General features: G+C 34.6%; 1 protein-coding gene across 1 annotated transcript; it reads right to left on the minus strand.

The window, feature by feature from the left end:
• Window positions 1-10,719: 10,719 nt before the first annotated feature.
• Window positions 10,720-14,519, minus strand: LOC131320651 (WRKY DNA-binding transcription factor 70). The gene is made up of 3 exons (XM_058351409.1): window positions 14,021-14,519; window positions 12,388-12,492; window positions 10,720-11,595 (listed from the first exon to the last, which is right to left on the minus strand). Exons 1-3 carry the CDS (start codon window positions 14,365-14,367, stop codon window positions 11,100-11,102), a joined length of 948 nt encoding a protein of 315 aa, XP_058207392.1. The 5' UTR covers window positions 14,368-14,519; the 3' UTR covers window positions 10,720-11,099.
• Window positions 14,520-17,159: the final 2,640 nt, after the last annotated feature.

Raw genomic sequence — 17,159 nt, forward strand, 5'->3', positions numbered from 1 at the left:
ATGTTATTAAGTGATCACTCATTCCACTCCCAAGCAATGTGGGACTCTACTTCCTTAACATCCCCCCTCACGTGCAGCCGCGTTTAAGGTCTGTCACGTGTGGCCACTTTTGGGTCCTATCATCGTGCAGCCTTTTTGCTGGTCTGTCATCGTGGGGTGTGGATTGTTAATTTTTAAAATGTGGGGTGGAACGGGCCCCGCTCTGATACCATGTGGAAACTTTATATCCAACTCAAGACCAATTGGTAATGAGTGGAGAGGTCCCAGATGTTATTAAGTGATCATTCATTCCACTCCCAAGCAATGTGGGACTCTACTTCCTTAACAGCGGCGGTGTGGCAGGGTTTTTGACTCGGTTTGCTTGGGTGGAGGCGTCGGGTGGTGGTGTGGTGGAGGTGGAGGTGTAGCTAGGGCTTTCTAACTTTTGTTGTTGTAGGTGTTTTTCAAAATCGATTTGCAAAGATGGCGGTCAAATCTGGTTCGGTGTCTTTCCGGCGGCGACCAGTTGGTTGCGGTCCTCAAGATTGGTTTGCTCTTGGTGGTCTTTGTGTGCTGAATTCCGGCCGGCGGCCTCTCTGAGATATCTTTCGGGCTAGGGACTGGTAGTTCGCTTTCTCCGGTCGGTTGCTGCTACTTGTTTGCTCATGTAACTTGGGGGTTTTTTGTGTTTTCTGCTGTGTTTTGATGGTTGGTTTGGTACCCAAGCCATTGCTGCATCGGTGGTCTCCCTCGTAGGCCGGATTTCAGCCGTCGGGTGCTACTTCTGGGAGCAGTCGGATCGGCTTAACGGCGAGGCTGGGTCCTCCGGTGGTCTGTACGGTGGTGGCCGCCTTTGTGGTTAGGGTTATGGGGGTTGGTTTGGGTGGGCCGGTCCAAGGTTGGGCCGGGATTTCGGTGTATGGGCTGTATTGTATTATTTGGGTGTTGGGTTGAGTTCTAATGTTTATTTTTGTGATCCCCTGTAGATCCTTAGGTGGTTGGCCTTTTGCCCGCTTCAGGTGTATGTGTGTTTCAACTCTTTGTTAGATCCTTTTTCCTTCCCCCATTTTTAATAAAATTTCATCTTTGCCGATCCAAAAAAAAAAAAGATTGGAGTTATGTCATGTGTATAATCTACCTGATGGCTAATGGTGAGAGAGTTGCATGTCTCGGAACAGAAGGCTAAAGTTGATTACTAACGGAGAGTGCTACGGAAATCGATGAGGCACATCGATGGTCGCGCAGGGCTCACTCTGGCTACCGGACGGTTGATCTGAGCCGTTCAAAAATTTTAAAACAAAAAAACGAGTGGGCTTGCGCGGGAATCAATAGGGTGTTTGGATCGAGCATCTACACATATTGGGATGCGGTTGATTCTCGCGTGGGCTCACTCATTTGTTTTATAGAATTTTTGAATGGCTTGAATCAGTCGTCCGGTGGCCGAGGTGGGCCCAGCAAAGCCGTCGGTGTGCCTCGTCGATTTCTTTAGCATTAGCGATTACTAACTCCAAAAGTTTGTCTACACAGACTTTTGTTGTAGAGATTGCAATGTGAGGCTCACTAGGGTTCCAAAAAGTTATTCAAATTATCCATTACATTTAAAATATTTTTTCAAGTGTCCGTGAGAAAAAATAGCTCAATCCGATAACAATAAGTGCTCAATATAATCTTCTAAATTTTGATTCAGATTTTACGAAGAACTCGGAACCAAAATCTGGATCAAAACATACGTTTATTGGATTGAGCTGATTTTTTGCAGAAGCACTCAAATAAAACTTTTAAACTTAATGAATGATTGGGATCACTTTTGTGGTACCCGTGTGTAATGCTCACATTGCAATCTGTATGGATAGCACGGCTGTCTTGCCTTTACTGTCGCCCCACTTTTCTCAATGCCTTAGCATCTCCAATCAAGCTCTCTAAAATGGAGAATGAATGTGAAATATTGAAAGAAAATTTTATAATTTATTCTATCTTTTTTACTTTATCGATAAATTTTAGAGGGACCCATCGCCCATTTTAAAGATTTGGTCTCAAAATTTATTTTTGGGTCTCCAAAAATGGAGACTACACCTCCATTTTAGAGACCAAATATATCTAAAAATGACGATGAGATTCCTCCGAGATCCCCCATAAAGTACAAAAAGTTGAAAAAAAGAGATAATAAATTCAAATTACAAAATCTCCTCTCAATATGTCACATGCATTCTCTATTTTGTAGTTTTAGAACTTGGTAAAGGAGATGCTCTAAACTCCAAGGATGAATATCATAATCCGAACCAGAGATATTCTTTTTAAGTAAACTATAACTAGTTTGAAAGGAAAAAAAAAATATAACTAAAACCATTTGTAACCGTTTCATTTTTTTCTTAAATCATTGATCAATATTTTTAACCACTCAACCTTAATCAACTAGACGAAAGGAGTAGGAAAAAAAATTAGAAGCTAAGTAATTTCTATTCTAGTAATATATAAAGGGAGAACATCTATTCTAATATATAAAGAGAGAACATCACTTCATTTTGGTGTCTCTCTCTTTTGAAGTGCTGTCGTGTATTTTTGCTTTTTCTAAATGTCCTAAAAAAAAAAAATCACAAATCAAAAAAGTTAATTGTGGAGAATAACGACCGGGCTAGACTGGAAAACTACCCTCACCACAACTTCCTACCCCACGTTCCCCTAAAAAAACTGACAGAAGACTGCAACAATTCAAAAACCCAATTCAAGATCTATCACCATCATCCTCTTTTCTGTTCCACAAATAGGTATGTGTGCCTTGCACTGGTACGACGTTTTTGGTATACATATTTCTCTGTATATATATTTCTGTATGGAAATTGAATTTTACACTCTTTTTTTTGACATTTACACTTTTTTTTTTGGATTTTAGTGTTAAAAGTGTATGTAATTTTTTTGCTAGAAGACAAAAAAAGGAGTGTAGATATCAAAAAATGGAGTGTAGAATTCAATTTCCTTTCTGTATATAGGAGAACATATCTGCATTGTCATTGGTTTCTTTTCTTTAGGTGTATAGCCTTTTGAGTACAGTTTCAACATAGGTTTAGACCCCTCACTGTTAAAAAAGAAGGTTAACAGCTTCATCATATACTAATTGGATTAACAATAAACGAGAAGAAATGTGACAGTTTTAATGAAAGGTTCTTAAGGAATTAATGTTTATTCTCCCTTTCTTTCTTTAATAGTAAGTAGTGCATTAGGAAGAATACTTGATACTCTGGAGTGAAAAAAAAATGATCATTTGGTTGTTTGTTACAGGTTTTAAAAAAAGAAGAAGAAGAGACCAAGATCTGAAGACGGAAGTTTACATAGTTGCAGTGAAAATTGGTAACCTTGCTATTCAATTGATAAATAGGTTTTTTCCTATATTATTTTTCGACTTGTACATGCTCATCACGTTAGTAATTTATTATATGCATGTTAACTTCATGTGGGTTTGTGCGCGTTGGATTCCGTTTGTGGATACTAAATTCTAGCCCCTTTAATTTTATTTGATCTTTGCGCACTTGATGCTAAGGGTGTGACCTGACATCTTTATAACTAGAGACAAGGGCACACGCGATGCGCGTCCAAGCCGAATTTTGTCAAAATTTGTAAAAACTCGATCAACAATAAACATGAAATTTTTTTGTCAAAATCTGGCTTGCACACGCATCACGTGTGCCCAGTCCTCTAGTTTGCAATTAAAACAAAGTGAACCCATCTTCCAAACACAAAGACAAAATCACCCTAGAGTTCAAAACAAAAAATTCTATCTTCCAAACACAAAGACAAGAAGATAGTGAATTCATAGAGTTTTTTTTTTTTCAACCGATAGAAGATATCATTTTACATCGAATATATGAAGTACAAAGTACAAATTTGGGACACTACATCAATTATGAGAGTTTACGAGATAACTAAGCCCAACAACTCAACCAATACAAGAAATAAGCCAATTATAGGATAGAAATAAAGAAAGAAAGAAAGGAAAAGTCCTCATAGAACCCCAAGGGGATTGGCCAAATGGTTTTTGCCTAAGACTTAGGTGTTTGCTCAATTCTAAGGTCTCAGGTTCAATTTTCCTTTGGCAACAACTCTTGGGGCCACTTCACCCCATGCGTAAGCGTGTGAAATGGCTGTGGAAGGGCCAGGCTGTAGAAATTAGTCTGAGGTGCACGCAAACTGGCCCGAGACACCATGCATTACCCAAAAAAAAAGTCCCCATAGAGTTCAAACCCTTAAGCCTAACTAGAAGTTTTAAAGAGATATGTACATTTGTAGATACAGACATTTTTGTAATTACATTCCAGATCGATTGTTGTTCCAGTTACGGTTCGATTTCAACGCGGTTATTATATGAAACTGAAATCGATACCAAACCAACAGGTTTTCTAAAATTAAAAACCTCGACAATAACTGCGGTTAAAATGTTGGTTTAAAATTGTTTCGATTAGTTTGGTTAACCGCCGGTTCAATTGATGAGATTGTCTTTCCTACCATCCATCGGTTAGTAAACATTTTTATTTTCTTTTAGGCGTGTTTATTAAGTGTATGAGATATGGCTAACTGTACCTAATCCCAAATTATCCTACGTTTTGTTTCCGAAATAACTTTCAGGATTATTAATCCTCAATGATCTAGTTTTATCCCTATGGCTCTGTTTACTTGTCAAGAAAGTTAGTCTTGAGAAAAGTGAATTAAATTGAAGTAAAATATAGGAAAATTTAATTTAATGTGAGTATCCACTTGACAAAGGAATTCTGCAGAAAAATCAAAGTTTGTTTGTCAATTTACCAAGAAAAAAAATAGTGGAAAAGTTCTTTTTGCAATAGCTAACTTTGGACAAATATAATTTTATGAACTAAATAATCACAATGTTTTTGAAAACAATATACATAATAAAACTTATTATTTTGTAATGACAATTTGTAATAGAAAAAAATCGGCTTATAAATAGTACATAAACGAGTATATATGTATTTTATAGCTACGCAAGTTGTATGTTATCATTAGGGCCGGCCCCAATGATTGGGTTGTCCAAGCCCAATCCTAAACTTGGTTGTCCGCTTATTATTAAGTCATAAAAATTAAAATATATATATATAAAAGTAAAAAAATAAAATTAAGGCTATATTGTGCTATTAGTTTGAATTACATCGAAAAATTAAAATCAAAATGAAACTTTGGTTACAGCGCTTTATGATTAGCACTATCTGATTTTTTTTTTAAAAACACCTTATTTAGCAAATTCTTCAACTCACACTACAAGAAAATTGACATATATTGATATACATAAATTGTCACTAAACTATATTAGTGACAAAAAAAATATGGGGATTAATTTTGGCACTCCAAATATCGACAACCACACTCTAATATTAGTCTTTTATGTGATGTGTATTTTGAACACTAAAAAACAAGTATTGGAGTGTGGGTATCAAATAGTGGAGTGCCAAAATCAATTACTAAAATTATTGTCACAAAAATACTTACTATTAAAAGAGTATCTAAAGATATGTAGTGACAAGCATAAAGTTGTTACTATAGTCTTAGGCTTTGTGTGGATATGTAGAAAGAAGTGGAAAAAATGAGAAAATTCTAAAAAATTTCCTTTCCTTGTTGGTTCTTTAAAAAAATGAGGAAAATTTTCAAATCTCAATTCAACTTTCTTCCAGGTTTTTTTTTAATTATCTTCTCAATTATTTATATACTTTCCCTAGGCTCCAAACAGTGCCTTAGATTCAGTGAGAAGGTAAAAAAAAAAAAATTCCAATGTTGTTGCAAAAGATTTGAATCCAGATCCCTTAGGCCTTAAGAATTTTCAGTTGACGATCAAACCAGTAGGACCATTCTTGAAACACTTTTCTCAAAAATTATATGCATACCCCTCAAAAGGAAAAAATAATCTTGCCTCCCGCAGGACTCGAACCTGTGTCAACTACCAAAGCTTTCTACATGCGCTGGCTTCATCAATATGTATATATATACCTTATTCTATCAAAAAAAAAAAAAAATGGTTGCCGTTGCCTAGGGGGTTGTCCAAGCTCGAGAGCTTGCGGGGCTTACCCCAAGGCTAGCCCTGGTTATCATCCAAATCATCATACAACTCTATAATTAGCCACTAGAAAGAGAATTATAGCATACTCATCGATCACCTTATTTGCTAAACAAATTAATGATTATTAAAAATAGATCTCAAATTCAAACTAAGAATGGTTTATTATTCGGTCCATACAAATAAAATTATAGCATAAAACTACGATAAAAGAAATAAGTTGAAACAACATATTTCTTGCCCTGTCTCGAAAAAAAAAAAAGGTTCAAAAAACAAATTATCTAAGAAAAGATAAATTGAATGTCGACTCACAATTGAGTTAAGAAGAGAGAAGGGGAACATGATATTGACAAGAGGAGGAAAGTGCTTCGGGAGGGAGGAAACTTTTCAAGGACAATAAACTCCAACCTTTTTGCAAGATGCATTTCAGGAGAAAATGACTCCCAGTGAAAACAATATTTTTGTGATTCCCACTATTTTTTGGATAACTGAAATTTGGTTTTCTCATCCTTTTCTTTCATCTGAACGGGACCTCTAAGGGGTACCAAATTATCCTTGGGGGAGTACTTTTTTCTAATTTTGAATTCATTACTACTGGTGTTCTAGTAATTTTGTGCAACATAAATAAACATATCAATGAAATTACTCTCTCCGTTTTCTTCTTTAGTCCATTTTGAAAGTTCGTGTCACTTTTTAATTGATTATATTTTATAATTTATACTTTTTTAAATAATTTTAACAAAAGAAGAGTGACGGAGGGAACAATTGTTTAATCATTTAAAGTATGATGGGTACTGGTGAGAGAGTTGCATGCATGTACGTCTTGGAACAGAAAGATAAAAAAAGGCTGATCACTGAGATCAGCTTTCTCTTCCGGTGGTGTTGTGTGAACTCTCACATTCCTTGCTTTCTCGCTGTCTTTCCGTTACGTCATTTTCGTCGATCTTTACCCTCGCTGCACTTTTATCAACGGCTAAGAGCATCTCCACTCTTCAGTGAGCATCTCACTTTTCTTGATTTTTTATAGATTTCGATGAGACTTTTTAAATAGTTAAAAAAATTAAATATATATATTTTTAAATTCAATTTTTTAAATTTAAAAGTATGAATAAGTATTTTTTTTTTTTTGAAAAAAGCTTAGTGGAACAGTCAGATATTGATAATTTATATTCCCCTCCTTTTTCTTTCATTTTTTGGAGAGAGAGAGAGAGAGAATATTGAGGTTTTTGAAAGGCTTCTTTTTTTGTTTTAGGTTTGAAGTTGGACACGTGATCCAATCAATAAATCTTTATTTATCCTCACTCTTTTTTTGTGGGTATTGTTAATCTATATCTTAGGGGCATACAAAAATGATACTCACACAACGATTTTTTAAAATTTAGACCGTTCAAACACTTCTGGACGGTCAGAATTAGGAGCATAACAGTTGTGTTGGTTGTTCGCGTAGCATTCATGAGGGGCATATGACAATACTCATTTAATAATGCCAACTATACTCAGGAGTATATAGGAACTCACAAAGGTACGTAATAAATAGGTTAGGCAACATTCACTAGCTGGAAAACTTGTTTATGGTGAGATGGAATTACCCTTTTAACTTTTTCCTCCATGTTATCTTTTCAATTCATTTTACTCCCTCCGTCCGAATTTAATTGTCCTTAGTTCTATTCTAACCGGTTATAAAATGGGTTATATCTTTGAATCCGTAATGAATTTCATATCAAATATGGATCTTGTTTGATAGATCTCGATTAATTCTATAATACAATATTTTCGAAATCAAGTAAAACATTATAAATTGGAAGATATAATTAATTAAAAAATAACACGAACTCTAAAAAAGGACTATTAAATCCGGAGGGGATATTTTTTAAGGTCTTGGGTTTAAGCAAAATAAAAAAACTCCTATGGGGACTCCATCTCAGTCACCGAAATGGTATACTAAAAGCTAAGCAATTGGTTATTCCGTTGAATGCAAGAAAAAAAAGGAAGAAAAGAGCTAGAGAGGCTTGGAAAAACAAATGGAAAGGTATTCTATATAGCACTTCTTTTGAAATCTACTAAATACTAAAACATTCCGAAACAAGTTATTGATTTTTTTTTTTCCATAACCAAATTTTTAGCCTAAAAGTATAAACTTTTTGGCTTATTGTGTGGGCTAATGTTATATTTTTCGAACCTTTTTTATATTTAGCCTTCTTTTACTTTTATGTTTTCTCTCATTTAAAAAAAATCAACAAATTAAAGTAAATTCTCTTGATCAAAAGTTTGAAAAAAAATTGCGAAAGCCGAAGAATAGATAAACTATTAGTCAAGAATGTCCAAACGGACTTTTAATTAGCATACTAATACGTAATTTTAAAAAAGAGGAATGTTACCGGTTGATTGGAACTTTGTAAGGGAGAAAGTGGTTAGGTCTGATTCAATAGCCTCTCTTCTTTTTTGTGGCTTACGTGTGATAATTAAGTTTGCTAAAATTATATTCCAAAAATTCATGAGAGAACACGAGCAAACATTTTTTTCAAATAAGTTTTCATGTTTATTTGGTCAATTCTTAACTTTTACAGTAGGTTTTTGTTCGCTGGGTCGTCAAATAAAAAAAGATTTATCTTTCCAAAACGTAATTAATTACTCTAGCATTGTTTGTGTTACATTCCCTATGAAAGTGGAGTAATGTGGAGCAATTAATGTGCTTTTATCATACGTTCTCAGGGCATACATTAACAAAACCCTTATTTTTTTTAATTTCCTTTTACTTTTTTTTTTTTTTTTTGAGAATTATCAACCGCATCATCACATGGTTTAATGGACCCAAAAACCTATGGCAGGGGCCGGAGTTGGGCGTTGAAACAAAAACAGATGGGGCTCCCAATGAACCTGTAGTGAACGGAGGACAAGAAAAAAACAAAGTGGTACGATCGACCATTTCACCTTTCCAATTAAACAACTTTGTCTTCACACATGAAGGTCTTTTTTTCTCTTATAAACTAAAAATAAACAATTTTGTGCACACGCATATGTAAATATCTTGTATGTATATACATACAGCTTGTTTTTTTTTTGTCACTCGATCGCTGTCTAGTTTATTCCTAAGGGGATGGAAAGCGGTACTGCTAAGTGGGATAAGGGTGAGGCAAGTTGAAAGAGCTTGTTTAATTGGTCCAATTCGGTATTATGATTCGACTACCTTTTTTATTAGCTATTTACTTACCGTGAATTGGACAACGAATAAGTTAAAGAATGACAAGAAATTGAAAAAGAAATCCATTAAAGACCAAATAAGTCAAAAGGTTAAAGATTTTAAAGAATCTAAAAGGTCCCATATTTGAACTAATAAACAAAAAAAATTCAGAACAAAGGGGCTTTTTATTGACACTCCAGTATGGTGAATAAATCAAAAAATGACAAAAACACATACTCTAATGCATTTTAAAAAATTTTGTAATGAACTTTCAAACACTTTTATACATTTCTTTATATTTTTTGGTAATTGATTTTTATATTCCATTTTTATAACCATGCTCTCCTATTTTGGCCTATTGTGATGTAAAATTACGAAATTATTATCTTTCGTATATTCTAAAAACATTACAAATTCATGACAAGATGATAAAAAAGAGAAATCTTAACCACAATACAATGGATTATTCTTGGGAAGTGATTTTCGCAAACCACAAATTAAACCGCACTTCCTTCTCGATGTACCCTTTCGAGCTATAATAATATTTTTTTTGCCGAGCAAAAAAAAAAAAAAACCCACACTCCCTAAAGTTTACAATTTGAGGATTCACACTTCCCTAAGGAGCAGGCAGTGCGGTTAACAAATTAGGGAGCGCGAAAATCACTCTCCTTGCTTTTAACATTTTTTAACAATAATTTAAGATGGTCCAAAACACAATATCAGTGTTTAATTCTTTATTCTTTTTTTTTCTTTTTCCAATATTGTATATATTTGAGGGGTTAGTGGTGGAATTTTTTTTATTTTTTTAGAGTTATTAGTGAGAGAAGTTAGTGAGTTAGTCCACGTGAAGTTCAAAGACTATTCATAACTCTAAACCTACAAACCGCCCCGCCCATAACGAGGCTCGAACCCTGATCTTCCACAAATGAGAGCCAAGAGTTACCAACTGGGCTACAAGCCCATTGCTCAGTGTTTAATTCCAGACAGATGGAATAGTTATACGATGTGTGCGGTACATTTGCTACCCAGCTGGCAAACAAACAAGGAAACATCAGTTACAGACATTGGGATTGGATTGAAGGCACATGCATTTAACGTAACATATGTATCCGCGGCAAATCATCCAAAATCATAGTAAACGTTAAGAAAAATAATTTTCACACACTCCCATTCAGGATAATTGTACTGCACTTCTTGTTTTTTTTGGTTTACGCTAATGATTAACTTCTGCAAAATAAGTTATTCGTCCAAAATCACAACTTGTTCACACCGATGAATAAGTTATTCATTAGCACGAACAAGGTGGAAAATTAGCACAACTTATTCACCAAAAACATTAGTGTGAACCCCCGTAATTCCATAAAAGTTTCATTACAGAAAAAAAAAATGAAATGCATTTATCATCAACAAAAGAAGTTTGGAAATCAAGACTAAATCCAAACAACACCCCCCCAACCATTTCCAAATTTGTAAGGAAATCAGAGATGCTAATTAAGTACTGAGGTTCTAGAATCAAAAATAGCATTTGTATAAACAATTGATCACTCCATTGAAGAATCTACAGGGATAACATGAGTGGGACATTAGATGGGTACAAGCGATCACAACCCTAACTAGCTAGAGGAACCGAGTCTCACACCATAACTACAAGATTAGATGGGTACCGGAGAATTTCGTTGATTTATCACAACCTAAGTCGCATAATGCGCGTGCGTAAGCACGAACGATATCAGAAACGAAAACACCTCCTCGAAAGTAACTTAAGACTATCATAATTTACAAGTAGCAACAATTGAAAGGGGAAGCGTAGAGAGAAGATTGAGAGGTGGGAGCACATCAAAGTCTTGTTGAGGATCATGTGGCCTAGATCAAAACCTTAGCTAGTTAGAGGAAGCTAGCCTCGTCAAAGTGGAAACCACTCCCAAAATCACCGGACTCGAGCAACAAATCCATGTCATAACCGTGAGAGCTAGTTGATGCCGATGAATAAACGCTAGATGACTCCAAAGGCATCAGCTCCGGCCAAACGATAGGCTCCACTGCGGGCAAATCGCCGGAGAGATTATTACTCTGTACAGTCTCCTCCCCACAGTACTCCTTCTTTACCGAAGACGGCCGGCATGAGGGATACTGATGTTGATGTTCTTTTTCATCAGTTGTAATTGTTTTTGACCCAAAGCTAAGAAGGTAAGAGTCCACTGGATCAGAATCAGATGATGGGTTTTGAAGATCATCAGGGTGATTATTGAGTGGATAAGGTCTGCATGTATGGTGACCAAAGTAAGTGGTTTGGTACATGTGGGGGGCATCTTGGATTCTTTGGACTTGCTTTGTTGCAAGACAACCTTGGTCATGCTTGTGTGTGCACCTAAAGTAGCACCTGCCAACCAAAAAATTAATTTCATATTAAACTCTGATTTTAAATATCCGTAAAAGGTTATTATCGAGATATTTACGCAGAATTAATACTCTACGAGTATGATAGCATTTGATACTTTTAGGAGAGTCTTTTTCCCTTAATATTTTGGGGCGGAGATAGTTTTGTTGTTGTTTTCTGTTTTGGTTCCAGTTTTAATCTGAGTTGTTTTTTTTTGTGTGTGCGCAAGGACTAAGTCCCAAGTGTTTTTTTTTGGTTTGTTTGAGCTAATAAAGTTTCACAGCTTACCCCCAAGAAAAGCATTTGGCACTTTCTTATTGAAAGATAAAGTGATGATGATGATGATGGGTTATTTGTTCTAATCAATAAATAAAGTTGATAAGACCACAAGCACTTGCATGTCATAATTAGTACCAAGAAGCTAATAATCAATTAATTAGTTTAATCACAAGATTTAAATTACTTGCCAATTAGTTTAATCACAAGATTTAAATTACTTGCCACACGAGAATCATGATATGTTGTGGCTATTGTAATATTATCCGCCTTCTCTACAGCTGCAAAGGATGTACTGTTCAATCCACCAATCAAAGGTCCAAATTTATTAAATCTTTTATCAATAAAAGTCTTTAAATACCAGTAAAAAATTATAAATAAATCTAAACTATTAAAAACATTATCCGACATTTACGGGTCACCTAAACCGCACCTCTCTCCAGATTCTTGTAATTCATTTCTTGAAATATTTTATATTATAACTATAGAAGAGAAATGTTTAAGTATTAATATATATACCTTGGAAATTGGGCATTCAGGATCTCCTTTTGTCCATACTTCCTCCATGCATGGTCGTCTTCGCTTGTGGTTGAGACTTTCACACAGGATTCTGAAGTACTCTTTCTGCAAGTAATGAAATCAAGGTATATATCGGTGAACACAAATCTAAGAACATTGATCACGAAATTTTCTTTCGCCGACCAAAAAAAAAAACCCGAGTCTATTTAGAAACTTAAACATAGTTATCACCATCTATAGTATTCTCTCCATCCCAAATTCTTTGTCCGGTCCGCAAAACGGAGTATTAAAAATAATACAATTTTTTTAAGAAAAAATTCAAACTTTTTTTACAAATTAAAAGTACTCATTGATATTTAGTAAGTTGTTAAAATTTTTTTGATTTTTTTCTTTCAAAAATTATATTATTTTTAACACTCTATTTTGCGGACTGGACAAAAAATTTGAACGGAAGGGGTAGTATATATAACTAATAATGCAGCATTTGAGAAATACTTTAGATGTTTTATCCACGCACAGTAGAGAGCATACACATAAACCCAAATCCACCTTTTTAATTTCTTATCTCGCAACAGAAAAAGTAACATTTCTTTATGAGCTGGATTCCATCTTCTGATCCCTCAGAGAAAATGACATAATTTGGCCCATTTAAAAAATAGCATAAAGGCAGAAAAAAGCCTAAACTAAAACATGAACCCGTGGCTTCTTTCTATTGCACAATCTCAGTACTGCTCTTTCCATTTCCATGGGCAATGAAATGATGGAATATTCCCAATCATTTACCAAGATCACAACACTATATCTACCCATCTCCCTGGGAATGTTTTTACTATACCAAAATAATGCTACGAGAAAGAGAAACAGACAACTTTTGATCACACGTTTCGAAAAGACTGGTCATGAAAAGGATAAATAAATAAAACAATGTATTGTTGTATTTACAACGAATTCAGGTCGGTTTAAACTCTAAAGAATCGCTTGCAAGTCGCGAGTCTCGAATCATTAGTCGATAGATAATTACAAGACCCTTAATCCGCTATTGTATCTTAAACGGACGGACTACGTTGATGAGTTGTAGAAAAATTTGCAATTAAAATGGATAACTAGCTAGCTAGTAGAACGAAAATTCTCGTTGAAGCTGTTTTCTTTTCTTTGTATTTTCTACGTATTAAGTTTTATTTTGAAATAATCTACTAACAAATTTGTTTTTTTTTTTTTTTGTGTGTAGAGCTTTATTATTATCCTCTCTTCTTGCTTAATTTGATGTTGTTTAGCTAATTTCCTTCAAGCTCGTTGTATTTTTTTGTTTTCAAGTTAATTACTGCGCAGAGCAAAAAAAAAAGTTACTTGCTGTAACATTGCAAGTAACTTTTTGTTGCCAATAAAAAAAAATAGAGTTTTTACTCTACTTTTTTATGAACGGCAAAGAAAAATATTTTTTGTATTTTTTGTTTTCAAGTTAATTACCGTGCAGAGCCAAAAAAGAGTTGCTTGCTGTAACATTGCAAGTAACTTCTTTTTTTGTGAACGCAACGAAAAATATTTATGGTAATTTTACTCTACTAATAATCATCAGAAAAAATCACAAAAGAGTAATTACCAATACTACTAGTACAAGACAATTATCACAAACCTTCTTTTGTAACAGCCCCTCTTTTCCTTGGCAGCCGGCCTCTTGCTACTCTCGCCGGAATCCACAGATCTCCCGTCACCGCAGCTCGGTGATCCCACTTGGGTAGCCGCCGGAACCTTACACGCTTCACAGTCCTGATCACAACTGCTCATCAGTACAGATATACTATCACTGAAAGACCTCGAGATTTCCACCACGAGCCCTTCAGCCGAGACAGGCCCACGATCTCCGACGGACTTTCCGAAGAGAATCTGCAGCTGGGCCGCCGTGTCTCGGCCCTTAATCAGCTCCTCCAGCGCCCTCTTCCGATTGGCGCATATCTTTTCAGGCAGTGATAGGGTACCCATTTGATCTTATCCGAATTAGTACGGAATTTTCAAGAGAGAGACAGGGATAGGGGGAGAGAGAGAGAGAGGTTTTATTTGTAGTATTTTAGTTTGGGTTCAATTTGGAGGGTGAGGGAAGGAAAGTGGGAGGCAGATACAAGGAAAATCGGAAGGATATAAAAATGGGAGCGAGAGGAAATTCGTGGGAAATTTCTAGGGCGTTTAGGTCGTCATCTTGTGACGTGAGGAGGCTGAAGTCATTTTCCGTACTGTTTTTTTTTTTAAAACAAAAAGGCCAAAAGAAAAGGAGGAGTAGTATTATTGTCCTTTGGTGGGACCTTATTCTAGATTAAAGTGAGTAGTACAAATGGAGAAGAGAGACTGGTGAGAATTTTCTTTTTCTTTTTTTTTTTCACATTAAATTTTTATTTTTGTAATGTAATGTGTTTCGGATCAATTTGTGTGTATCTCAGCCTTAAATCCTACAATCTCTCCTAAAGTCGTTTCGTTTCGTATCAACCTGTGCCGAGATTTAAAATAACTCTCAAAATGTTAAACCAAACAGAGTGACAGTATCACTTCTGATTTACTAAAATTTACTCCATCCGTCCCATGTTCTTTGGTCTTTTTCGATATTAGCGTCATTTTTTTAACTCTTACATCTCTCGATTTATAATATTTTTCATAATTTTGAAAATTTTATATTATAGATCTAATCGAGAACTACCAAACAAAATCCATATTATATATTTTTAAAAATTCATACCGGAAGATAAAATAGTTTTAAGTGGCACAAATATCAAAAAAGTCCAACAAAAATGGGACTGAGGGAGTATATTATTAATATTTTAATCTATTCATATATAACTGCAAAATTTGAAATAGAGAAGTAAAACAAATTCCAACACTTTGATATATACCTTAACATTAGTTCAAATTACCAATTAACGTGATATAATTTATAATGGACTCCAAGTTTTGGTAAAATATCTTAAAATTCAAGCATTTTTTATCGAGAGAAAAAAATGAACTAGTAGGTCTATACCGGTTAAGATTCCAGTACAAGTCCGATATAGGCCGGGATATACTAATTAATGTGAAAATTTTTAAATAAAGACAAAAAAAAAGGATTATTACGCCAAACTAGGGTGATTTGGGTTTCTAGATTGAGAAAGCGAGTAACCAAGTAGGAGTAGCAATTATAGTGGGAAATGGTGTTGGTGCAGTAGTAATTAGGGGGCTTCGACCGACCACATCTTGAAAGAAAGCTACCTAATGCACCATAGCTCGCTTCCATGATGACTTTTGATTCATCAACATGCATGAACCGACATCGTACGTGAGCATCAAATACAAGTATTACCCGTTGGTTGTCCTGTCAACAATTAATTGCAGTAGCCAATTAATTAATGCATCTCGATCGAATCCTCTAAGAAACATATTGATTTGATTGAAAAAAAATTCTCCCAAACCTCCTCGACTCATTCCAAAAAAATTTGTAAAGCAAATATATGACGGATCGATGGGTTTACTAATGAATTGGTTGCAGTGGTGATCAGTTCCTTGGAGGTTTGCCTCAACGTTTGATAGTTAAAAGACGATTCATATATATAGTGGTTGGTGCAAATACATATGGAATTATTAAACAATAGTACAAAAGGGAGGTTTAATTTTACAACTTTAGGGTAGCTAGGGCGGTGTTTTTTTTTGTTCTTGAGGATAAAGAGTTGTGAAGGGAAATCAGAAAAAGAGGTGGTTATAGGTGGCGTACGTCGACGGCGGTGGTTGCGTTGCGGGTGGTGAATTTGGAGGTATACAGCGGATGGTTGTGGGAATTAAGGATATATCGAGATGAGTACTGAGTTGTGTGGGCCGGGACTTTATTAAAAAGTTAAGGGCGATTTCAGTAGTTGATCAAATTACTACTTTGTTCGCATCTCAGATTCTGTTAGAGTTTTTAACATAATCATGATAAAATGGAAGGGGGAATGTCAGAAAGAAAAAGCAAGAGAGGGCATTGTCATCGGTTTTATTTGATTTACATTTTAGAAAATTATATTTGAGAGTTGAAGTGATAATGAGTGAAGAGAGATAAAGAAAAAAATTTATTAAAAATTATGCTGAGAGTTAAAAATCACTACAAGAAATTACACAATTGCCGACTAAAATTCCCGACTAAACTAAATTTAGTCGCCAATTATTGAACAATTGCTGACTAAAATTATTTAGTCGGGAAATAATTACGTTTGCCGACTAAAATTAGTTTTAGTCGGGAAATAATAATGTTTGCCGACTAGTAAATAAATTTAGTCGGAGAATATCAATTTTCTCCCCGAATTTAAAAACCAATTCATGAAAACAATTTCCCGACTAAACCATTTAGTAGGGAATATTAATATTTGCCGACTAACATTATATTTAGTCGGCGAATATCTATTTTTTTCTAAAATTTAAAAATTTAAAGAACGAAAAACATTTGCCGACTAAATTATTTAGTAGGGAATATTAATATTTACCGACTAAAATACATTTAGTCGGTGAATATCTATTTTTTCCTAAATTTAAAAAATTAATGAATGAAAAAACATTTCCCGACTAAATAATTTAGTAGGGAATATTAATATTTGCCGACTAAAATTACATTTAGTTGGCGAATATCTATTTTTTTTGCAAATTTTAAAAATTAATAAATGAAAAACATTTTCCAACTAAATAATTTAAATAATTTAGTAGGGAATAGAAATATTTGCTGACTAAAATCACATTTGGTTGGGGAATATCAATTTTTCCTCTCTTTGAAACAAAATTTCAAG

Source organism: Rhododendron vialii, chromosome 3a (assembly GCF_030253575.1).
Source record: "Rhododendron vialii isolate Sample 1 chromosome 3a, ASM3025357v1".
Classification (NCBI taxonomy): domain Eukaryota; kingdom Viridiplantae; phylum Streptophyta; class Magnoliopsida; order Ericales; family Ericaceae; genus Rhododendron; species Rhododendron vialii.

What these genes read in the sequence shown, in the direction of transcription:
- LOC131320651 (XM_058351409.1), bottom strand. Translation starts at nt 14,367, where the DNA reads ATGGGTACCCTATCACTGCCTGAAAAGATATGCGCCAATCGGAAGAGG. An exon ending in AGGGGCTGTTACAAAAGAAG is followed by an intron (nt 12,493 to 14,020) that starts GTTTGTGATAAT and finishes CATTACTTGCAG; the next exon opens with AAAGAGTACTTCAGAATCCT. An exon ending in CTGAATGCCCAATTTCCAAG is followed by an intron (nt 11,596 to 12,387) that starts GTATATATATTA and finishes TTTGGTTGGCAG; the next exon opens with GTGCTACTTTAGGTGCACAC.